Source organism: Mus caroli, unplaced genomic scaffold (assembly GCF_978045245.1).
Source record: "Mus caroli unplaced genomic scaffold, Mus_caroli_1 scaffold_8, whole genome shotgun sequence".
Taxonomy (NCBI): Eukaryota; Metazoa; Chordata; class Mammalia; order Rodentia; family Muridae; genus Mus; species Mus caroli.
Genome location: NW_028227263.1, coordinates 57,263,568 through 57,290,310, shown reverse-complemented (window position 1 = coordinate 57,290,310; position 26,743 = coordinate 57,263,568). Strand labels below are relative to the sequence as shown.

The window sequence follows — 26,743 nt, the reverse complement described above, 5'->3', positions numbered from 1 at the left end:
TGTGAGTCAGAAACAGAGGGCTCCAGCCTCTTCTTAGGCAGAGGTGTTTTAAAAATGAAATAAACTGCCATTGTAATATGACTGTATCAGGTCTAAAAGGTGGGGCGACTGCTGGCAGGCATGTTTACCACTTTACCAGAAACTGCAATCCAGCAAAGGACATGAGACCATAACGTTTGCATGTTGGGACATTGCTGGCATTGCTTCATCATTTATGCATTCATTCAACCTTAAATACTGACAATTACTTTTCACCATGCAAGTCCTCAAGTGCTGGGAACAACCAGCATCACTCCCCTGCATTAGTGTCACTATCCAGAGAAGTAGTCACACACATAAATACCAGTACCATAGTACAGAAAACTGTAATATACAAAATATGATGCTAGCAAGGCACGATAGAGGGATACCCAACCTCGGCTTCCATATCAAGGTCAAGGGACAACATAATGCAAAAGTAGACCCAGAAGAGGTAGGGTACAGATACCCTGGATCAAGAGGTAACTGGGTGTCAGCAGCACTGGAGGTTTAAGATGGCTACAGCATGGTGGTGAGGACACAGAAAGAAAGTGGTACAGGCCATGTAGAAATAGGAATGACTCACAGCATCTCCCTCTCAAACTACTCCATTTTCTTTAATGTAATATCATTAGTAATATCTACTTAAGGTTCCAAAATAGTAACCTACCAACTAAATTCTGTTGAAATCAACAGATACTAAAAACATCTAAAGTGTGACTTGTTCCTTTATTTTGTTTCTTAGATAAAAGATGAAGCCACGGAGTAATCTTCATTTAATTAATCACAATAACCTCTGTTAATGTTTATCAAACAATGTTAAATAAAAACTCAAATATGGCTAAAAATAAGTCAAGACTATAGCAAAATGAACATAAGAAGATAAAATATCAAACTTAATTGACTATAAATGTAAGTAATATTATTTTTAAAGGACCAAAAAACTCAGCACTATTCATGTAGGCTGCCCTGTCCCCAAAACCCTCAATGTCACCAACTACAATATGGGTTCTATGGTGTGCATATAACTGATAGTGACCTCATTTCTTTACTCTGGGAAGAAGGAAGGACAACAAAGAGTGTCATTTTAGAGGGAGAAGCTGGTTTTCCTTCAGTCTTGTGTAATTAACACTACTCCCAAGGAATGATGAAGCAAATATTATTTGTTTGAACAATTATTCATTTGTCAATGTGTAATTATAAAGTTAGAGACAGGAGAGGGTTACAGACTGATGAGCAGGCTGTTTAAACTCTGTCCCGGCTTCTCCAACTGAAACTAAATAATAGAGCCTATCTCATACTGTTCAAATGCTACTTGCTGGCACCGCTGCTGTTACTGCAGACATCACGGTTACAGAGACTGAGCCAGCATTGCACTACTACCTTACATGCAAAAGTCAGGAACAGTGAACAGCCTTGACTTACAGCAAGCTCACTGGCTTCAATCTTATGGTGAGATAGATAATATCTTCCTGAAACCAATACCGTATAGATTTTACCATGGTTCATAATTAAAGGCCTCTTTCAGAAATACATATATAATCAACTTAGCATACAGTGACTTTACAAATTGTAAGTAGACATACATGAAATATTAATTGTCAGACAAAATTGTGACCTGCATCAGCACATGAAGACATGAACTGTGACAGAGCCATATGAGAGAATAGTGCTCAACAATGAAGAGGGCAAGTACATTATCGTAAAGGGAAGCATCTTTAAAAAAGCCGAGAAAAGGCCAGCCAGTTAGAGACACTAGACATAATTCCATTCATATGACATTCTAGGAAAAAGAAACCAAATCTCTAGTGACAGAAAATAGATCCACATTTTTCTAGTGTGAGGGAAGCAGAGGTGAAAAAACGACAGCAAAAGAACAAGAAACCTTTCTGGGACGGTGGGAGGCTCCAACCTCAAGTACAGGGCACTTACAACAAGAACAATGAAGTACAAGGTAAGTCAGTAAGTCACTAAAGGAAAGAGCTGTAAAACTCTAGAGTGTTCAGAGTAATAACCCTTTTAGTAAGACACAATTGACAAATGAGCCCCAGGGAGAGGAAGAAGCCATGAAGATAATCAGAAAACAACCCTGGAAAGGAAGGACAAAGTAGGTCAGCTTCCTCTGTGAAGGTCTCCCTGGAGAGATGGACTCTGAAGGCCAGACCTGCAGCATGGGACACTGCAGGAGAGATTTGGGGCTAGTAGTGATAGGGGACTGGAATCTGTTTGGAGGGCAGCAGGGGATGCTAGAGGACTGTTGCAGCTCCCTCCCCGCCCCACCTCAGATTGACACAATGCTTTATTAAACCCAAGAAGGTAAGGTGCCACACATTTAACCTGGTGCATGACCCTATAAAGTGGGAAAAGCTGTTGATTTTTACACAATATCAACTCAGTACTGTAAATTGAGGCTTTTCCAAAGTTGAGAGCATAGCAAGTTTTTCCAACTTCAAATTATATACATTCACATGTATATTACATTTTTATAAAATGGTCAATGATTATAGTCTGCTAAGGCTAGAGCTGTGTATCAGGCCAAAAACTAGATTAAAACAATTTTTACTTAGTTGGTTTTGTTTGTTTCCAGTACGGGGATCTGAACATACGTTTTTACACTCCTCACACATGCCTAGAGGGTACTCACCACTGAGCTACATGACCAGGCTCCTTTTAAAATACTGTTTTAGTCACATCCGTTCTAAGTTACCCAGGCAGGACTTGTCCTTTCAGCCCGCCAGGTTAAGTGAGGTCACACTGCCTACACCACCAAGACTGGCTGAGCAAAGCCATTTGCATTCATAAAGCTACCCATAACAACGTAAAACACATTCTCACTGCAACACAGCAACCACTCTTCCTAACCTGCCTCAGGTAGAAGTGGAGACACGAGAGGCCAACTACAACTACAACTGAAGTGTCACTCAACACAGCTAAGCTATCAGATGTTCCATAGGCGACAGGAGATCATCACTTATAATTCCAATCGTAAGAAAGGAGAGCCAGCTGTTGCTACTTGGTTTTCCTCATTGGAGGCTCGGACTTCAACCCTCAGAATAGTCTTAGGGTTACCCCGACTTTCTGTAGAAAGGATGGAATTGCCCCTAGCTGTGTAGACTGACATGTGGCCTAGGGACAATGCCGAGAGGCTTACTTCACTGATCCCAATCTTCATCTACCATTTTAGACTTGTGGTTAGACCCCAAACAACTCATTTTAATTCCCTTTCCCTACCTTACTATAGGAATTTAAAAAATAAATTTGTTTCTGAGCCTTGAACTTTCCAAATTGAAAAAAAAAATATATATATATATAAAGAGTGTGGATTGAATGGTCTTTAAGATTCTTCATAACTTGGAGCTAGCAAGATGGCTCAGCAGGGGCATCTGATGCCAAGCATGATGTCCTGAGTTGAATCTCTAGTACCCATGATAGAAATACAATAGATATGCCTTCTACACACGATAACACACACATGCACACATATACATAGTCTAAATACATAAATGGAAAATGAAAAGCTTCACAATTTAAAATTCCTGCAAATTCATGATTCACTCAAACTTGATATGGTCCCAATTTTATTTTAAGCCTTACATTAAATCACTATTATTGAATATATACTATATTTGTATATGAAAGATTGAAATACTTAATTTAAAAGAGCACTGAAGATATCTCCTTATCTATTCTATGTAGGATGCTGCACACTGCCAGTCTCTCCAACATAAAGGTACTAAATACTAGTGAGGGAATTAAATACTCAAATATTTAAATTCAAGGTAGCTTACCTAGCTCCAGAGACATTGATATCATTTCTGTGTGTGGATTATCATTTCTGAGTTAAGTATAGAGACTATGAAGGGGGAACTACACTCAGCATTTGCTAAATAGGTGAGTTTTAGAAAAATGCTCTCACTTTCCTAGCTTCAAAAGGGAAAGATATACATACAATGTCGTTTTAAGAAAATCATACTATCCAACAATTAACAAGTAAATAGAATAGAACATTAACAAGCCTACTCCCCCCAAAATGATTTAAAACATTTTTAGATGATAATAAAACTTAGGGTGTAGTTATGCTTGGCATAGGACACATGCTGGATTCCATCCCCACCCTGCAGCAGCAGCAGCTACCTGGATTGTGTCTGTGTCTCCACACTTGCTTCCATGTGCATCCATACATGTACACCATTCGGGTTCATCTATTTTCCTCCTTTAAGATGGATAAAGCTGAGCTATGAGGACTTTGTAAGAATTCCAAGTACATCTATTTCCTTCTTCCAAAACCATCTCATCACAATTTCACCATTTTCTACTACATATATACTTCAAAATAGAGTAAAGAAAAAAGCAACTACTCTATTTCAAACTGTCCTTGCTGCATGACGAGGGACCTCTGTGGGGCATGGGGAAAGTGAAGTGAGGTGAAAACTTTTAAGATCCAGAGGAGCTTAGGTTCTTCTACTCTGAGACTCTACCGTGGTGAAAACTCCATTGCTTTCCAATACATCTGCATGTGGACCGTTTCTGAGCTTTTAGTATCCTGTCAGACACAAATCCAATCTTATGAGTGATGTGTTCTCACAGTCTGGGCAACAGTGCGTCAGAGCTCCACATTCCTACAGTCAAAGGCCTGGGTTCACCCACCAGTCAAGTGTCTGACAGACAGGCTTTGGACTCAAAAAGCCTGTACTGGTTGCCAGTCTTCAATACAGGAACTTACTCTTGACTGTGAGACACACCTTATTCTACTTGTACATTTTGTAGAAATGGGGAAGTCGTGCTTCAGAGGCCAGAGCCCAGGAGGCAGAAAGGAGAATCAAGTGAAGCCAGAAAAGGCCCCACTGAGCTCACCAGACAACGATGATTCCAGTCTTTGAAATACAATTGTTCAATGTAATAATATTCACGTACCTGTTTTCAAGGAGATAAATGGTAGGGTCCTGAACACAGATACTAAGATTTCTTAAATAGTATTTCACTACAAACAAGGAATCATTTTATTTAGCCTAGAAACACAACAGATACCTCTTAGAATTCTCTAAATGGAGGAGACTTCATCAGAATCTAATTCCCTTCCTATCGTAACATAAACATCTCCAGCCTTCTGTAATGAAGGGACATGGAACTGAAAATACAGCATGCGAGTTCAAGAATTCTACACTTGGGTTCATACGGAATTCTGCCACAGAGCTTTTGTGCTTTAGTATATTTTGGTTCTTGTTACAAAACAAAAAGTATGAAGGTGGGAACAGCTTGGCACAGTGTGAGAAGGGAGAACGTCACAGCAGCCCACTGTGAAGAAATATGCCGAGCCATGTCACCAGGGAAGATAGCCTTGAGGGAGAAGCAGGCCAAAACTGCTCTACACCACATTTGGGAGGATATGACAAATAGGGCTGGATTTATTCCTGAAAGCTGTGGCATAACTCACAGATTTATAATGAAGCAGCTGGCAGAGTAGCCTGTGTTGGCCCTAAAGGGATGTGGGAAGCAAACCAGGAGTTGGGAAGGGTTTCATTTCAGAGTTGCAAAACTTTCAGAGTTGCAAGTCCTGCTGGCATTTCTAACTCTGGAAGTAAAACTTCTAACTCAGGAAGTAAAACTCAGTCATCTTCTCAACTAAGACTGGTCTGAAAGCCTTTCTTTCAACAGCCAAAAGGTACAAAGCACATACTTCATGTCTGATATCCATATTTAAAGCTCTGATTTCATTTATTTTATTCAAACCATCTCTCTCTACATAATTAGTGCAAAACTCAAATGTCCAATGTACAGGGTTTATCAAACAATGTCAGAGAAAGTAAAACAGTAAGAAGAAACCAGACAGAACAAAAGAAAATTATTGATCATGCCTATTACCTTTGAGGCCTTTAACTTTATTTATTTTGTGTTTTATATGTGTGTCTACACATATGTGCATGAACTCTCGGTGCCCGATGCAGGGACTAGAGCTAGTCCTCTGCAAGGGCAGCAAGTCCTCTTCACCACTGCCATCTCTCCAGCCCCGGCAAGTGCTCATAACCGCTAGCCCATCCTTCTAGCCACCTAGGTTTAGTTTAGGTTTGTTGTTGTTTTTTAAGATTTATTTATTTATTTATTTATTTATTTATTTAATGGAGGTGGATTTTTATCTGCATGTACATTTGCACACTAGAAGAGGGAGCTGGATGCTATAAGACAGTTGTGAGCCTCCCTGTGGGGCTGGGAATTGAACTCAGGCCTTCTGGAAGAGCAGCCAATCCTCTTTACTGCTGAGACATCTCTCCAGCCCCCCTAGTTTTCGTTTTAAAGTAGTTGGAGGAGGAGTCTTGCTGTACTGTGCAGCCTGGTCTCTGATGCACGAGTTGAAGCCAGTTACTCAATGTCCATAGAGTGCAGTGAGCAGTGGCTCTCAAACTTGTCAATGCTATGAACCTTGAATACAGCTCCTCCTGTTGTGCTGACCCCAGCCATAGAAATATTTCTGCTGCTACAATTGCTGTGAATAACAATGAAAATATTGTTGGAGATACAAGTTTGCTGAAGAGGACTCAATACACAGGTTGAAAACCACTACTCGAGAGGATGGTTTCAAGAAGGAAATACAGTGAGGTTGTCTGTAAATCATTGGTCAAGATCATAGCCTAGACTATGGTAGATATTCATTTAGTACATTTTAAGGTACTTTTTTCTTTTTCCTTAGAATGTCTTTCCTGACATTTATAGCATTTTCTTCTCTTGGTATTCAAGTGTTTTATTTTTTTCTTAGTTAATAATTACAATTTTAAAAAATTAGTTGCAGTTCCAAGCAATGACTTATGCTCAGTGAAACAGCCCTTAACAATGCTAGATTGTTACAGCATTTAAAATGAACCACAACTCAAATTCTGGCTTTTCATCTTTCCCTTGACTACTGATAAGACAGTACACAAGGCTCCTTTGATGCTGAGTAAGGCCAGTGAGCCCTATTTCCCAGTGAGCTTTGGAGTCGCAATGGGAACCATGATGAGTGTACTATGCTACAACATGGCAGAGGTTGGATAAACTGCCTTTTTTACTTACATATTTTCACAGTGGGCTTATCAAAGCATAATTCCATCATAAGTCAGAGCATCTGAATAAGAGGTTTGTTCTATTATTTTATAGCCACATCATTAAAGGGGTTATTAGTAGTCAAAACAAAAATATCAATGGAGAAGAGATGGAGCTGAAATTATAACAAAACAAACAAACAAAAGCAGCAGAAAGTACTGTACTCCTGAAGTCAAGTGTTATCAAGAATTACAAAAAGATCTTTGAACAAAATCAAATGAAAGGACTGTGGGTAAAATGAAAAATAGAAGCTCCCTTGGTCCAAGAAATAAATGAGAGGTCAGCTCAAGAAGCCATAATCATAAGCGATGACAGCTAAAACCAAAGAACTGCCCAAAGAAGCACTCAGGAGATTCCCCCACTGACTCTGACACAAAGGTGCTGAGGGAACAGGGACTACCAAGAAGACAGACACATCCTCCTACCCCAACACCAGTGTCAAAGAAAGGAAGGCTGGGGAAATGCAGCCAAGGGCTGAATTGGGCACAAAGACAAGTAATAACAAGGGGTGTGGGAAGGGAGACTGAACTGTGATCCACAAACAAGAAACTAAGATTTTCTGTGGGTACCTTGGAAGAAACACTTTAATCTAAGAAAGAAGTGCCTTGCAACTGTCTGGGCAAGAAAATGGGGGTGGGAGGTAGGGTAGTAACTAAGAAACAACTGCTGAACTCAGGACAAGTGAGAATGTGCCTGATTTGCAGCAACACAGATAATACTAAAGTGGACAGAGAGAGAGCCAAAACCCTGGTAAAATGAACATTTCCAGCTGAAATGGTACACAATAGCACAGACATGACCACATAAGAACCTCAGACACTGAAAGCCAACTGGTACAAGGCTGGCCATCCACTACATACAGAATAATGGCTGGACATTTCCTCAAAGCATCAGTCTATGCTGAAGGCTGGGAAAACCCAAGGAAAAGCTGAGACCCGCTGACAGCTGAGTAGAAACTCAACCCACAAGGTAACTGGTTCAAACACCAAGATAATGTATGCCAGCAAATCTGGTTTAACAGGTTTGAACTGGAGCCACAACTGCTCTCCCCTCCCCCACCAGTTCAGTTTGCTAAATGAATCACTGTGACTGATGCTGTAATTTCTAAAAAGAAAAAAAATCTATTTTACATTTTACTGTCTTTTAAATTAAAAAATGCACTATTGCAAAAATTCTCTTAGTTATTTTGCTTCTTTATTTAATGGTTAATTAGGTTTTATGACTGTTCTGTAAGGTTTTTGACCTCTTATGGACTATCCCATTATTCCACACACAACCCATACACTTTTTAATTCCTATCTCATTTCCACTCTCTTCCCTATTCTTCTTCTTAGCTACAACTCTCCACAGCTTTAATAATATTTATACTCTGTTAATGGGAACACCAACCACTCCAGCTTTACCCATTCATCTACTTGTCTCCTCATTCCTTTCTCAACTGATACTAATCTTTAGCTATAGACTCCCATTCCTAATCTCGTCAGCCAGCTATATGAGTTCACACTGTGCCTTCATCCAACAGTTAGTGGTGTTAAAGGGTTGAGTCTGTAACTGACTATTATGATCTTTGCAGACTGGGCCTGTCCAGCTGTAGTTGCTGCTTCTGCAATTAATAGTCTACAGTGGATTTTACCAAATGTCCTTCCAAAAAGATTGTGAGCTGGGAGTTTAGCTACTGAACTAAAACCCCAATCAGTCCATGGGGACAGAACAACTCAATCCTTTACTATCTTACACTGCAAATATCTCAACTAAAAGAATGGAGCTAACATAAAACAAAACAAAACAAAACAAAACAAAACAAAGCAAAACACCCCTTCACTCATTGAGCTAATCCCAGATGTACAAGTTCCAGTACAGAAATGTAAGAAGTATGAGAAAGTGGAAACAGTATTACCTCTATGGAATAGATTGCAGTGGAAGTGACTTGGATGAAAGCCCATATAGAGAATTAAAATGATTACTCATAAGCAGATTCAGTAAAGACAAAGGGAACACAAACCCCTGAATGACTCAAAGAGAACAAAAATAAATCTGAATGAATAGTAAAGTCAGTTCAGGGCATAAAGAGGAAACGCAATAGAAATGTTAAAGAAAATAGAACTAATAAAAGTTTGAAAAATAAAATCTAAAATTTTGTAAAAAGGATAAAGGAAAATGAAGCTTCACACTAGACCTCAAATTTTACAAATATGTGTGCATAAACACACACACACATACACACACACACATATACACACATATGTAGCTTCACACTAGACCTCAAATTTTACAATAATATGTGCATAAATATATATATATATATATATATATGCATACACACACACACATCAAAACTGCCTTGAAGGCAAGTATAACTCCAGTGTTTTCCAACTATATTAAACATCTGTCCTTCGAGAAAAGCCCAGCAGTGTTATCATTACTGAGCTGCAAATAAGCCCCTTTGCTTGCAGAAATAAAATAATCTGCTCGACAGAATTTTACTAGCTGGGGTAAGGAACGAGGGTGGGGAAGGTGAAATCATGGCCCTTTGCAGACAGAAACCTTTCTACTTGGAACAGAGATAGATCTGACTCATCTAGAGCATATGGACTTTAAGATCCGTAACTATAAACAGTAGGGTCCAGGCCTGGGTGGTCTGTGTTATGTCCAACAATATATAAATTGGCTTATCCTCAAAGTAAATATTTCCATTTTATTATTCTGAGTCATGAAAATATTCAGTCTGTTAAAAAACAGAACCATTTTCAATCCAATCTTTCATCAAAAGGTCCACGTTTTCAATTCACAGTTGAGGACTCTTCTACTCATTAAATTCATGAAAAGATAAATGTCTTTACTGGCATCTTACAGAACATCTAAATAAACTGAAGGTACCCAGTGGGAAATAAACTGAGTGTTATGACTATCTCTGTTATTTTCTGCACACTGGCTAACAACAAGCCTAAGGGATGAGACGGAAGGAGGAATGCCATGGTGTCACTTTTTCTCTCTGAGGATTTGGAACAGGATAGAAGCCATCTAATACTTCTTCTAGATCGATTATGCCTCTCAGTTTCTTTAAATACTATGTCACAATGGCCACTGATGTTTAAATGTGTCTGAAAGAACATTTATCTATCTTATCAACGATACCAATTATTTTCTGGAGGTCTTAAGACTACTATTAAAATTTGTTCTTCTAACAGACTCAGTGCAAAACGGGAAGGGAGGAGGAAGAAGTACTCTGTTCGCGTGACATATGATAAGATGGCTCTCAAAGCACCCAACTTACTCTCACTGAATGAAAGTAAAGTCCAGATTCCTCATGGATAACAGGAGCTTGGCCTGACTCAGGATATTTCTCCATACCTGCTTAATAAATTTGGTAGACAATATTTTCAAGTATTTTAACAGACATACCACCAGAGTATGGGATGCTAAGTGTATCAAGGGCAGTTGTGTAGGAAGGAAAGTCTTGGCTCCCGGCTAGATTTCTCACTACTGAGTTGTAAAATGACGATTAAATATTATTTGTTCTGCTCTAATTTCTCCCTTCCAGAACTGACCTCAGTGTGAAATCCTTTCTCGGTGGAAAGTAAGTGAACTATCAGGAACTATTTTAGATGCCTGGCTGTTTCCCAGGAGGTACATATGGACACAGATGCTTGCACATATCCAAGGCGTCCAGTTCTAATCAGTAACTGCTGATGCCAAAATACTTTTCTGTACAAGTAAATCATATTTTTTATTCCACAATATCTAAGTAACAGGAATTTTAATCATGCACATTAAATAATCCTGCAATTTAGTTAATTCAAGAATTCCAACAAACTTTACCATCTTACAACTATTATGTTTGTTTTACCAGAACAGACTGGATAGTGAATACTTACATTGTTAGTATTATAGAAGATAATGCTGAGTTTGACTTGAAATCTACACATTGTACAACCAGAACTGAATATACTTATTTAAATCTAAATAAATAAAATCTAATGCTAGAAGAAAATAAATATTTTTTTAAAAAATAACATTTTTAGTAAGAAAAAAAGCATTTATGCTGATTGGTTAAAAGTATTCTAATTATATGAAAAATAAGGAAATATGAGTATTTTCCTTTCTTCAGCATTGTAAGACATTATTTATTAACAGAAATCAGGAGCACATACCACAGAGCACTTCTCATGTGTGGTAAAATTTACAATTTTAAAAGTTCTAATCTAAACACAAGTGACTGCTTTATGAAGCAAGCAGCTCATTTCCTACTGTGAATAAACATGTTCCCTTTATAAATATCTTAAAAGAGGGTGGTGGTAAATAGTTATGTCATCCATATTTCTGTTTATTGTGCATAATGCTGATGTTTAATGTGGCATTAAAATAACATATTAGCAATGGCAATTTGTCTTTGAGACAAGGTCTCATACTGTAGTCCAGGCAAGCCTTCAACTCACTGTTAGCTCAGATTAGCCCTGAACTCATGGTGTTCTTTCTGCCTTGCAGGAATGTGCTTATACACAACTGGAAGCTTCTATTGTTCCAGGTCTGCTTATCAAAGCAGACTTATTTTGGAACCTTAAGTTTTGATGTCATATGGTCTCATACATAGTATAGTATCTTAGCGTGTGCATGTGTGCATGTTTGTACTTGTGTGTGTGTGCTAGTGCATCAAGAAGTCAACCCTCAGGCACTGTCAACCTCAGGAGCTGTCACCCCTGTGTTTTAGAGGTGGGGTCTCCCATCAGCCTAGCACTCGTCACTGAGGCCCCCCTGGCTTTCACACTGATGGGTGTTTAAGTCACCACCTATGCCTCAACTGTGTGTTTCAAAATGTAGAAATTTCATCATTTAATGATAGAGAGAATTCAACAGTGTGTCTTAACTGTTTTTACCTATATTCTGAATAAAATTACGTGATTTCTTTAATCTAACTGCTGCCTCTAATCTGAGGTGGCAACAATGTAGACAAGGAAGTACCATGTCTTCAAATGCAATACTATAGAGAAATGGGATTTATCTACAAATACATTTTGTCAGTGACTGGATTACCAGATTAACATGGGACAGACAACATATTGACTGAATTTATTTACAGGAATCACTCAGTGGAATACAGTACTTCTATGATATTAAATATGCAGAGTTTATATATACAAATATGAACACGCTGAACATGCTGCTGAACAGGAAAAGAGAAAACTGAATTTGATCCACCACCTACTGAAAGCCTTGTGTGGGTGGTAATCAACATATCAGCAAAATAGGAACTATGGTCACATTATAAATTAAGACAGGCTACACGAGATTAAATAACTCAAGGCTATACATAGAATAGACTGAATTTCAAAACCTATTTAAGTTAGATAACAATTACAGTACGAATTTACCTTTATTGAGTGATGACTACTCATTAGGGAAATGGTCATTCAATTCCAGCTATAACTAAAGGCTCTAAGAATAACTTACTTTAAACACATTGAAGAGATGAGACAATGGTAACATAAGTAACTTACCCAAGATCCCCAAGTAAGTTTGATTCAAATACAGGCAACGGGCTCAAATGTCTGCCTTGCTAGTCACATACAGGAAACCATGCTACCTGGAACCTTGCATTCTACCTACAAAAAGTTGGGGTCTGGAGAGAAGACTCAACAGTGGTTGAGAAGCAATGCTGGCTACTCTTGCAGGGACCTAAATTCAATTCCCAGCACCCACATCAGGAGACTCAAAACTGCCTCTAACTACAGCTCCTTGTGAGTTAACACTCTCTTTGGACCTTTGCAAGCATTCACATGTGTGTATTCTATGATGCAGAGATTTGCAGAAACATAAATTAAAATAAAGAGATTTTTTTTTAAAAAAAAGAATAGATTTAAACTGAAGTACGGGGCCATAACTGTGTGGTGGTGGTGGTGGTGGTTGTTGTTGTTGTTGTTGTTACAAAGGAATTGGAGAGGGGAGGGCAGATGCAGGCAGATTGCAGGGAGGAGGGAAGTATAGCATGGTCAATGTGGCTGAGCACTGACAGTGGAGACAGAGACAGAACATGGAGCTATTCAGTTACCTGCACTTCCAGTTTGGTGGGTGGCATTTCTGTTGACTGACAGAGATCTGGAGGAAAGCAGAAAGTTGCAGGAAGGGCTAGAAATGCTGAACTTGAGATGTTAAGTCCAACTGGTGAGACTACAGTCTAAGAAGCAGTAAAATAACCATGTCACTAGTTAAATGTGGCTTTCAAAGTTAGGAGACCAACATGACCTAGACAGACTAGGCATCATTAATATATGGATGATAAGTAAAAGCTCAGAAATGTGTACAATTTACCAAAAGACAGTATAAACACTGAGAAACACTAAGATCCAAAAAGAGAGTATCAAATATATACACACACAAATATACACACACACAAATATACACACCACAAATATACACACACACAAATATATACACACACACAAATATATACACACCCAAGTCAATGAAGGGGAGCTGGAGAAAGGAATAGAGAGAGGGAAGAGTCAAGAGTGAATCATCTTAGAAAAACTAAGGGAAAGCGTCATAAGAAAAGGGGGCAAGATGCTCTAGGTAGCTGAAGGACCTTCTATGAAAGGAACGGTAAATATCCACTAGAGGAAGGCTGTTTCTGATGGCATCAGAGAGAGAAATTCTGGAGACTCAAGGGGTAGAGATCGCATTGCAGTGACATGTAAGAACAGCAAAAGGCAAATATGAACAAGTAATTTGAAAAACCTGGATGTTAAGAGAAGGAAAGACAAAAAGGTAGTGTCTGGAAGGAAGACAGCAGATTCTCTCCACCATGCCTCTAAGCCTCCCTCCCTTTCTTTTCAACATATTCACACCTCTAATCACTGTATCCTGATGCTGTAACTCTGTCTATAAGTCATTTTCAGCCCCAGTCTCATGACCTCTGATAAATTATGATTATGCTGAAATGACCTTTAAAGGCTTTTTAAATACCACTTATAAATGCAGCATCTGCCATACTCCCTAGTTGAGACATGTGCAGTGTGAATCAGATTTATTATAAAATGATCATGCCACTGTTTTATGATACCACATATCACATGCCATATACTTTATGTATAGATGGTATTATTCCCTTCAGATACCAAAGGACATTCCAAAAACCATTTCCCAAGTAAAATCAATGTTGTGTGATTACTACCATTAAAAAAAAAATGTGGACAAAAAGAGGAAAAAACAAGAAGTCACAGAAAGGAACATAACCCAACTGAGAAAAATATCAGCTCTTTCAAGCTCCTAGCAGATGATCCATGGAAATATGGGGCCTGGGGGCACTTGTCACACTGTGCTGCGGCATTTGTCTCTCACCATTTCTTTCCCAGGAAGATACTCGTGTAGACAATGAGAAGCTCTTAGCCCCCTTCTTAGAGGAGGCTTGATGATGGAGAGAAGGGACACTTCTCACAGGTCCAAATGGAATTCCTAGGCCAGTTGCCACTAGCTTTGCGCAGCATATGCATACAATAAAAATATGCTAACATATTCCATATATTTTATGTGATGGTTTAGAACACTGGCAAGTACTGGTTATGTTAGCTAACTGAACAATGACAAGAACAGCCTCTGAGGTTCAAGAGAAGAAAATTCGAATCTGTGTTTTGTTTCTAGTTGTGCAGTCTTTGGCACATTACACAAATTCTCGCATTACACAACTTCCTCACCTGTAAGGCAGTACAATTCAGTACCTACTCTCTTTAAGTTGCAGTAAGGTTTATCCCAGGAATATTCATAAAGCAGCTAGTACAGAGCCTTGTACACAATAAGCACTCAATAAATACTAGCTAGCTGATATAACTTTCTGTTACCAAACCATTCCATTCAAAGGCCTTCTCGGCCACAAAAAAAAGGCAAACAGTTTCAGTGAAGCTCCAGGAGACAAAGACTGATACTGTGTGTCGTTTACACCAATAATGGATATATAGGTTCTTTACATAGAAAGGCCCATTAGCTACAAATCCTCCAAAGATGATAAAACTCAAACAAGCATCTGTTCCCAGATTTGCTGAATTCATTCCTTGCTTAACTGTTTCAAAACAAAGTTACACCTTCTTTCACTTCAGTTACCTATGCAGAAATCAAGCTTTATGCACCATTTTGTAGCAATGGTGCCACAAACACAAGGACAGTACAGACAGATCCTAATTAGGGTAATCTAGCACTTTAAAATTAATATGTCCTCTGAATAAATGGGCACAGAATCAAAGTATGGATGGTAGAAGTATAAAGCCGACTCACCTTACAGACGGGATATGCCAGGTCCCTCTCACAGAAAAGACTGATAAGGGAAGAGGAAGTAGAGAGAAGGGGCTGAGGAGAGATGCTGAATTCAAAGAAAAGGTTCAATAGCCAGGTTCAGAGAACACAGAGTCAGAGCTGCAGATTCAGAAGTGATTATCAGAAAGGACAGTTAACCAAAAGGCTTGGGCTTGGAAAAGAGTTCTTTTACCTAAAACAGAACTTTATTTGAGTAGATGTGAACAGAATGGCAGCTACTTAATTCTTGACTGAATAAGAAAAACTAAGTCAGTACTAAGCACAATGAAAGTAGAATTCTAACCGAAAAAGGACTCACAGGAAGATGGCAGCAGCCAGTGTTTCATAGACACAGTAAATTTCTAGTCCATCTTTCATGACAACAGCTGTTAGAAAAGTTCCGGTTTCTTATGGGAAAGTTTCATATTTCAACTACTATTTGTTAGTACTATGCCCAATTTGATATGGGAAATAACGATGTAAAACTGTATTCTCCATGGTGACCCATCTTTCGAAAGTACTAGTCCACAGCTTTGAAAAACAGCATGCCATCACGCTTTATAAAGCTGTCTGCAGGTCTAGCCAATTACTTTTCAACAAAATGAACTTTAATACAAAGCAAGCAACAAACAAACAAAAACAGTCAGTATGTCTGCAAAGCTAAAAAACAGAATATTTAACAAAAATTAACTCACCATAGATTTTGGAAGATTAAATTTGAATGTCAACTGACTATATTAGTGAGCTTAAAGCTAGATTCACAGTGTACAAAGGAAACAGCCAGGATTCTTAAATGGCACAGCTAGTTTTAACAAATGAATTATTTCATGAGCGTACACTTGTGGACAACTTTTGGACATCAGTTCTCTCCTTTTCCCATGTATGTGCAGGAACTGAATTCAGGACATCAGACTTCATGGCAAATTCCTTCACCTGCTGAGCCACCTCACTGGACCCACAGCTACCATCAATGAACCCTCAGTAGACATGTGTGCATATATTTATAAAGCAGTCAGTTCCTGATGAAAACTGGAAGTGAACATAAATGTGTGCCAATAGGTTTTTTTTTCTGAAAACATATTATGAAAAATAGATAAGGCAATAGTAACAAATCTAATTAAGTTCTAGAATGTTCTCATGACACATCTGTCACACTTAAAATGACAAACTGGTCAGTGAATGTTAGCTGTTACAATGCATCACTGGCCATTTCTCTGTGCTTTATAAACACAGACAGATGTTTTCTCTAAACACCTTGCAAAGAAGCTTACCAACAACAAATGAATGTCAATTTTTGCAACTCAAGGGGCATTTTTCATATATGAGGAACAAACAAAATTTGGGATGGCATTGTGCTTCCGGTATGAAGGCCCACGCTCCTATGAACTATCACAGAAATCAAACATCAGCTCCATTGCTTTCTGTCACCTGAGTATTAATATCAGTCTTTTGTGGTATGTGAATGAGTCCCAGATCGTCAAGGACTGCATACATGCTTGTCACAGCAGAAGCAAATGGGGCAGCTGAGACCCAGATCCCTAAGCATCCCCAGAGGGCAAAATCAAAAGCTGTATAAAACAAGTGAAAAATGAGAATAATACTTCTTTGTTTGCTATTAGCTACTTCCAGAACGGAAAGGTAAGCTAGTGAAAATGCCTTCACTGGAGAGACAGTCTGCAGCAGCATGCTCCTTTAAATACAAACACTAAATCTATGCCCTGAGCATGACAAAAACGGCTTCTTATACGTGCCTGACCAGAACTCAACAAATGGCAGAAAAAATAAGGAATATAAACGGACAGAGACCAGAGACACAGACACAGACACACACACACAGACACACACACACACAGACACACACACACACACACAGACACACACACACACAGACACACACACACACACACAGACACACACACAGACACACACACACAGACACACACACACAGATAGATACACACACACACAGTGTGTCCTCATATGGAAGATGATTTACCACTTGTGTATTGTGGCACAATTCTACATAATGTGTGGATGAGGAGCTATGCCAAGTCTAAGCCTCACAGGCTCCACACCTAAGCAAACTGCTGCCCTCCCTGCTGCCTCCACAGGGGAAGGTAGGAAGGAGTCCAGCTAGTAGTCACAACTTGTGACAAGTTAAGTTACTCTGTGACACTATGTTTAATTAAAGAAAGGGGCTGTTTACTTGATTTTAAAGAGTAGCAACATTTCATACACAGGCACCTGATGATGAGAAACCCATGATTAATTATCATTCCTAATTTTATTTTTCAATAAGATTAAATGCTAGATGTTTGACTATGGTTTTTGTTCATTCTTTCATGTTTCAAATAAAAAAAAAATCCCATTCAACTATAAAAACATTTTGATCCTAAATCTGATATAGTGTTTCACTCCTGAAATCCGACATCACAAACAGGAGCTTGACAAGGGAAGATGGCTGTAATTTTGAGGTCTACCTAAGCTATTCAGGGTCAACTGAGGCTACAGCCAGAACAAAGTGGTGTATCTGGTGACTTTTTTGTTTCCAAATACTTAATATTTAAGTATTATAAGTATAATACTTATACTTCCACTTAAAGTGGGTATAAAGTATATACCCACTAGTATATACTTGGACATAACCAATGTGTGGTCCCTAAGAGAAAACAGTTTATATCAGTTCTTACCCCTCACTCCTTAGTCTGCACTGACAGCCCCAGACCACACCCTCAGGACAAATGTGTGCATGCTGACTAAGCAGTAGAACAGAAGAGGCAAGACATCAGGAATGCCTAGTGAGACATTTGAAGAACACCCATTCAAAGTACCTTCAAAACATGCTTCATCCTCCTTTGCACTTGAATTTCCACTGGGATCCATAGCAGGTAGTATCAATAAAATCCAAATGCCTTCACTAGTCAAGCAGCTAGCAAAAAGACTGAACAAAACTACAACTGCCAACTATTACTTTTCCCCAGCCTAGACATCGAAAGCATTCCAGGATTCTATTTTAACATAAGCCTGTAGAAAATCCTATGGAAAATCACAATCACCATGTACGAGATAATGTATGTGAAGAACCATTTAAAAATCTACTAAGAGACCCGTGAAGGTGAAGTTCTTCATCCGGTGTTTCGGTGAGCAGATTGTTGAATGGCAAACTCAGTGTGCTGGTTTTTAAGTAAATTCATACACCAGAGACATGAATTTCATCAGAAAAAAAAATTACGAAATTATTCCTTAAGTTCTTTTTAAAGAAAAAGAAAAATCATACCAGTACATTTTATCTTTATTGAATGGGTCTCAGTTTTGTCTTTCCAAGTTATACATCGGGATAAAAACATAAGATGATTTACTGGCACATAAAAATGTTCCTTTATCCTCTTGCCAAAAGACATTAACCATTAAAAGTAGACCTGAGGACAATATCATTTTATATTTAATTATCCAATTTTATGCAATTAGCTTTAAAATACTAACAATAAATTGAATAAATATGCCCACAAATACCTGTGTTTATATTAAAATGCCATCAGATTTGCTAAATGCCATGTAAAATAACTATTCATTGCAAACACAAGCCAGGGTACAGAAAAGCACAGAACACTGTTGTGTTTGGTTGTAGTACTTTCTAAAGGGCTATATTTTTACCATTCAGCTGAGTTATTCAAACAGACTTCTGCCAAGAACACTACAAATTCAGTGACAGAACTTCTTTGGGGAGAAAAATAGCCCCTTTTCCTCAGAAAATTGAAAGTGTTTATCTTGGCTCCTAAACCTTGTATTGAGACTTCTGGAAAGTATTTAAACTGTTGTTTTTACCTCAGACATTTGTAACTGAAGCAGGAACGGTTCTGTAGCTCTGCACCAAAACACGTATTTATAGGGTTGATTTTTCCCTCTGCACCAAAAATACTGGGCTAATGGCAACAGTTTTCAAAATATAATTCCCTACAACCAGGCAACAAACTGGATATTTTTCTATGTATTCAATATACAATACGCTTTTAAACCACAGACTTCTTATGACTAAGAAATACTAAACATTAAACATACGTGTTACACTGAACAGTCCCTTTCTGAAGGGTTGTTTCCTTTTATGACCTGTTAAGATTTTCACAAGACAGAAATTGACTTTACATGGCACCTAACTCCTATGCATGGCAACAAAGGTGGGTCTTCTAACTTTGCAACATTTTGAAAACTGATTTTCCTGATAGGTATGGCATATCATCAGACAAGTCAGGACACAAATTTATAACAGCAGACAAAGGTTTGGGGTTTTTTTACAGTGGTATTCTAATAATGTCAATGACACAAATAGGGAGTATGGGGAAATTGATGAAAAGCAATATTCATGGTTTCTAATTCAGCTTACCAAATTAGATTTATTAAAGCACAAGAACCAGTGTGCTACAAATTACAATAGCAGGGCACATACAGAGTGAACCCTAAGCGGGGTGTGCGAATCAGTGCAGAGGAGTGCCCTGCCACTCACAGGTTCTGAGTTCAATCAAAACAAAGAATCCAAAGGAAGAAAAGAAAAACTGGGAGGGAGAGAGACACATGCCCTCAATACCACAAAGCTCCAATGATGTCTAACACTTAAGACCTACTATAAAATCCTCTGCATCTTTATCAGCTCTTTGAAGATGAAATCCTTTCTGCCACACAGCGTTATTGCTTTGTCTCTATCTGATACCCTCCCTAGAAACAACAAAATCATAATTTTCTGTTTTGTAACAGTAAAACTAAATTAAAATTATCATGCTGTGCTTTATTAAGTATTTGCTAGGATATTGTGGTAATAAATCCGTACTTTACATTATTTGTATGTTTAATTTATTTGAAACTACATCTTACTACAAGTCTGCCGCTGCCTCTATCAACTAAGGACAAATGTTAAAGCTTCGACATTCTTGCTATGACTGAACATCAACAAATCAATAAAAATTACTTAAAGGAGTATCCTATGAGGGCTATAAATGCAAACTAATTCGCATGGCTGAAAGTGAAGATTATGAAGGAGGAGGTATGAGAGACTTGGGAGGAAGAGAGGAGAGGGAGGGGAGAAAGGGAGCAGGATCAAGTATAAGAGAAGACAGAGATGATATACAGAGAGAGGGTCAGAAATTTGAACAGAGGTGTATAGCAATGGGGGATGGGGAACTGAGGGTAGCCATCAGCAAATTCCAGATGCCAGGAAAGCAAGAGGCTCCCAGGACCCAGCAGGGATGAGATTAGCTAAAATGCCCAACAAAGGGGAGGGAGAACCTGTAGAGACCATACCCAGAGGTCAGACAAGGCCCCTGGTTGGGGGATGGGGCCACCCACTCATCTCCAAATTCTTAACCCAGAATGGCTCCTGTCCAAAGGAAATACGTAGACAAAGTGTGGAGCAGAGACTGAAGGAAAGGCCATCCAGAGGCTGCCCCACCTCGGGATCCATCCCCTATACAGACACCAAACCCAGACACCATTGCTGATGCCAAGAAGTGCTTGCTGACAGAAGCCTGTTATAGCTGTCTCCTGAGAGCCTGACAAACAGAGGTAGATGCTTGCAGCCAACCACTGGACTTAGCATTGGGCCCCCAATGGAGGAGGTAGAGAAAGGACTGAAGGAGCTGAAGGGGTTTGCATCCCCATAGGAGGAAAAATATCAACCAACCGGAGTCCCCAGAGCTCCCAGGGACTAAACCACCAACCAAAGAGTACATATGGAGGCATGGAGGGACCCATGGCTCCAGCTGCATATGTAGCAGAGAATGGCATTATCTGGCATCAATAGGAGGAGAAGCTCTTGGTCCTGTGAAGACTCAATTCCCCAGTGTACAGGAATGCCAGGGTGGTGAGGAGGGAGTGGCTCAGTGAGAGGGGGAGTACCCTCATAGAAGCAGGGGGTTGGTAAAGGAGGTTCCAGAGGGGAAACCAACAGGGAAAGGGAATAACATTTGAAATGTAAATACATAAAATATCCAATTAAAGGAAAAAAGAATTACAACAGAAAAAAAAAAAAAGAATCATTTTCAATACCGCTCTAGTCATAGGAAGGTGACAGACACCTTTTGTATTCTTACTTGAGTCAAACTAACACATTCCTCCAAAAAAATGTTTCTCCTCTTTCTGTTTGTTTACTAATAATGATGTAGGATTGTCCTTTAAACTCCTGGGGTTAAGTGAGCAGGAATCTATGCCATTTACTGGTATAATGACTTGCGGGAGGGCATACTTTAGTTGAAAGGAATTAGATACTATTTGATACTGAAATAAATTGGTGAATAGAGCATACCTGAAAAAGAACATGTACATGGCCGCTGTGATGCAGAACAAAAGGACCTGCAACAAGGAGGAAACGGATTATTTGCAAAAGGTACTGACTGACATCATCACTTCTATGCCTGACAAAAACAAAATACCCACTATTAAATCACAGGCTTCGTGCAATGCAGTGACACAGAGGCTCTCATTACAATGTACATCAACATAAAAGATTATGTACCTCTCAAATACACTGCATTAAGACAGTAACGGACTTGTAAGTATACATAATTATACTATACACATATGGTATATGTATAATCTTCTTTCAGTATCTATGAAAGACTAATTTTAAAAATAATCCAGCCAACTAGCCTACAGATACATGAATCCATAAATGATAAAATCTTATATAAAATCGCATACTATCTGCATATGAATTACATACATCCTCTCACATTTTATATCATCTCTAGATTGTTTATAGTAGGCAGTAAAACATATAAATTCAATCTACATAGATGCTAGACTATATTTTTGAGGGAGTAAAAAGAAAAGGATTATATATGTTCAGTAGAGTTTATCAAATTTTATTAATATTTTAAACAGCAGTTGGTTGAATTTATGGATATGGGACCCACTGATACATAAAGCCAACTATACACACAAAGCTATTAGCAAACATTTATGCCCAGAGGACTCCTATGGACTAGATGGGTGGGAATAAGGTTCAACAATGAACACCTGTACAACTTGTCTGTAAGAACCCAGATCCTCAAACTGTGAATCAGATCATTAAATGTACATCTTTGTGTGGATGATGAAAGATATTTTATATTACAAATTATAGTAGTTTGTAGTTGAAGAGAACTTCAGAATAAACACACACACACACACACACACACACACACACACACACACACACCATGCACAGAAACTAAGGTCCTTAAAGACAAGTGATGGCAGATACTTTTTGCAGTAAATGAATGCTGATTCGCAGAGATTCTACAGGGTACTACACTCCATGGCAGCATAATAAAGGCAAGGAATATATTCATCACACCTAGTGAGGTATTTATCTATGGTGTTCTCTAATTATTTGGTGACAGGAGGTCTCCCTTTTATTTCATTAGTGTTTCATTTTTTTTACACTCTGTGATCATTATATATGAAGTGTATTGCTTATAGGCAACATGTGTGTGTTTCTTGCCTTGTTATTTTTTGCACATGGGCTCTCCCTGTGTACTGTAAAGTTGGCTAGCCTGGAACTCACTCTAGAACAGGATGGTTTTGACAGAGATCTGCCTGTCTTTGCATCCAACATGCAAAGTGCTAGGATTAAAGGCATGGAGTATCATGCTCAGCACTTAGTAAAGATCTATCTTTTAATTGGAATATCTGGACTATTTATATATGTGATGTACCTACTAGTATATTCAGATTAAAAATATCGTTGATTTCAATATTGCCCCTTCTATTTTCTTGTTTACCTTTTTCCTATTACCTGAACTAATGGTACTACTTCCTCTCATTGGCTGCCTATACTGATATGTTTTTTGGAGTAGCTTTTAATTTCTAACCCACATCCCCACCACACTGTACCATTTCGTCTACAGGAACTTCACAGGGAACATTCCCATCCCTTTCTCCCCAGCTGTCTTCATGTCACTGCTGTCACCAAACCCCAGCTGTGCATCAAACTGGACACCACATATTAATTGCTTTTCCTTTAAACTGTGTCTGAAACGTTCCCACTATTTGGAAAACTATTCTTGCTGGGTATAGAACTCTAGCTTGGTGAGACCTGTTCCTACACTGCTCTTTCTACTGTGGACTGTGATGTGCTTTCAGTGACCCTCTTCCCCAACAACTTGTTTGAAATGGGGCTCCATAAAGTATCTTGAATATTTAAGTTTGCTGTCTCAATCACACTTGAAACTTTTCACTCATTATTTGAACAAATGGGAAATTTTTTTCCTGCTCTGCTGTCTTCTCCATCAGAAAATCTAATTACATAATACTAGGCTATCAGAAATTTGCACAGAATTCATGGATGCCATCTTTATTCTGAAAAGAAAATCTCCTTTTCTTTTTTTCTCTATATGTTTTATTTTAGACTTTCTCAAATTGTTTTACATTGACAGTCATTAAGATTTTTTTTCCACAATGTATAACTGACAATTATCATAATGGTAAACTTTTCACCTCTAGAAGTGTGACTTGGGTTTTATCCTATCTGCCATGTTCTAACTTTTTAAAGCTATAGGATTTAATTATAACAACCCTTCTCAATGTCCTTCGATGTAGATTGCTGTCTGTAAGCAGGTGAACGATTAGGCTAGAGTCTAGTACAGAGAGAGACAGAGGGAGAGGAGGAGACGAGACAGAACCTATGGGAAAGGAAGAGGAACCAAACCATGCAGACCTGGGAGCCCTAAGTATTGGCAATTTCCTAGACAGATCATTAAATAATGAGCAGGCTGTGTTTGCACCGTCATGGTGTGCAGCTTTTGTTTATATCAATTGAGTTTCGAGTTCATTGGGTGGGCATTTTGTGGGTTGAGAATTTACTGATATAAATCTTACTGACAAATTACAAGCCTCTAGAGCTTTGATTTTACCAGGTTACAGGGATTTGTGACAGCTAACCACTGGGGATGAATGGCTGGAAATGTGAGCAGGATCTGCAGCAAGAGAAAGTGTTGGGCGGACCATGGAGATCCTGGTGGGGAAACCTCAATGCTAGAACATAGCCGGCGCTAGTGTGGGTGCCTGTTTGTTTGTTTGTTTGTTTGTTTGTTTTGTTTTGTTTTTTAAATATATATTTCATGCAACACTTGTCTGCTAAATGGCTCTCAGTTCTGGCCTGGTATGGACTGGATTATCTATTATGAGTCAGAAAGTCCTGCTTCCCACTGCTCAGTAGTAATTCCTTACTTGATGCCTGGCATCCTGAGCTTCACTTTGATGGGTCTTAGGTATTTCTGGGCTCTAACAAATCTTAGCCTTTGTTCTGATACACAAAGAAATTACTTTGGAACAACTTAATATTTTCAGAAGTTTTTAGAAGGTATTTTCGGACAGACCGCATAGTGACTGCTGTGGAGCGAATTCTGCCATTACTGAATGCCTGTGCTTTACCACATCATACGCTAAGAGTTTTCTATAATGTCTGCAGATAGGAAGTGAAACTATACTCCCAACTGCCTGAATGCCCAGGACACAACTAAGAACCACTAATCTTTTAGGGTGCACCTTTGGGACTTGAGTATTTCCTCTGTAATGCCCTAATCCATAATGAGCTGAGTACTTTCTACTCCAGCCTTCTGTTCTGTCAAGATTGTCCAGGGTGATCTGCCCACATGCTCATTTTATTTCCTCATTCACAGAGTCCTCATCTAGTGACTCCTCCTTGCCTCATGACTGGGAATCATCTCAAAACATTAAGCTAGGGTAACAATACAGCAGACCATTTGTTTCTCATATCACGGTACCCCTGCTCTTTGATGCCTAATACCATTGGTTTATGAATTCTGTCAATTATTTGCAGCTGTTCTGTTGTTTAGTGAGAAAGTACAATCACTATTAATGTATTTTGGTCAGAAGTAACAGAGTATGGTTATTGAAGTAAAATTAATGACTATAAAATATTAAATTTATTTTCTCATTCATATTAGTGCTGTATATGGAGCAATTAATAGGTGTATAGAAGAAAAGTCACCATCACAAATCGACAGGCACAAGCCACCTTCATCATTACAAAAGTCTAACTGAACGTCTCTGGCCAGCTAATGGCATTTTCATCGGTTAGTATGATGAAGTTACAGCAGTTCACATATTGTAAGTCTAAATATAAAGTATGAATTGGTACACTGTTAACCTTACATTTTACAATTTCCTATAAATTAACAAATAATCATCATTTAATTTGTTCATTTCTAAAAACTATAATGCCAGTTACATAAGCTACATGCATGAAATGCTAATAATATAATATATAGAAAGCCTAACAAATAGTCACTAGTGCATTATAAATATTCAGTAAATGCTTTCCAGGCTGGAAGATGGCACAATGGTTAGGAGTGTTCACTGCTCTTGCAGTTTGTAGTTTCTGGGTTCAATTTCTAGTACTCATATAGAAACTTAACTGTCTGTAATTCTAGTTTCAGGAGATACAACACCTTTTCTGCCTTTACAAGCACCAAGCACATACATGGAACACATACATACATGCAGGAAAAGCACTAATACAAATAAAGTGTAAAAATATTTGTAAAGTAAATAAATACTATTAAGAGGTAAATTCTCTGCAAGGTTCACAGACATTAATTTAAACAATTTTGAAGTTACTATTTTAGATGACTTTTTAAATATTACACTTCAATATGGGTGGACTTCAAAAACAATATTCTAAGTAAAAGAAGCCAGAAACCAAAACTATGTGTTGTATACTATGCCTTTTCTATATGTAATTTCAAAATAGGCAAAGCAATTTACAGAAAATAAAATCGTAGTTGCCTAGAGGCGGGGAGTACGTGGTGATGAGAAGAGATCAATATTGAGGACAAGGTTAGTCTTGGGGAATTATTAAAACCCCATGAAACTGATATTTAAGCTGGCAAATTTCATACTATACAACATCCCCCTGAATCTAGAGTTACAGCATTAGTCTCAAAGCACAGAGTGCATGTTAGAATTCAGAATCAAATGGGCTAATAGAATGTCTCAATCTGACCTACGATGGGACTCAGATGTGTAATGATATCTCCTAAGTTCAGCCCCTTACACTTGTTACAGAAAGGAAGCAACAGACCAGGGTTCTGAGCTGTGCCTTGTAGCTAAGAAACTATATTACCCTTTCTCCCCTTTTCCAATTAACAACACAGCGAGATCAATTTTAAATACTAAAATACACAGTGATCTGAATGGTTTGTTAATGTCATACAAAAGAAGGGCTTGTAAATAAGACAGTGTAAAAAAATATTAACAATTGATGGTTCTGAAAGTTCAATTCTTACCAGCTCTTGTTTTAGTAGTAAAAACAGTAATAAACAGAAAACAACATAGCACAAGTATAAATTCACATTTATCTAGCATCATCTTCTCTTAA

At 38.4% G+C, this 26,743-nt stretch overlaps 1 protein-coding gene across 2 annotated transcripts in view; it reads right to left on the bottom strand.

Moving 5' to 3' along the window:
- Tmem135 (transmembrane protein 135) overlaps nucleotides 1–26,743 on the bottom strand; it is a 262,399-nt gene that overhangs the window by 30,231 nt on the left and 205,425 nt on the right. For both annotated transcript variants that reach the window (XM_021167719.3, XM_021167721.3), the window contains one exon: nucleotides 21,665–21,711. In XM_021167719.3, the coding sequence (XP_021023378.1) occupies nucleotides 21,665–21,711 (47 nt within the window). The remainder of the gene's footprint in view (nucleotides 1–21,664; nucleotides 21,712–26,743) is intronic.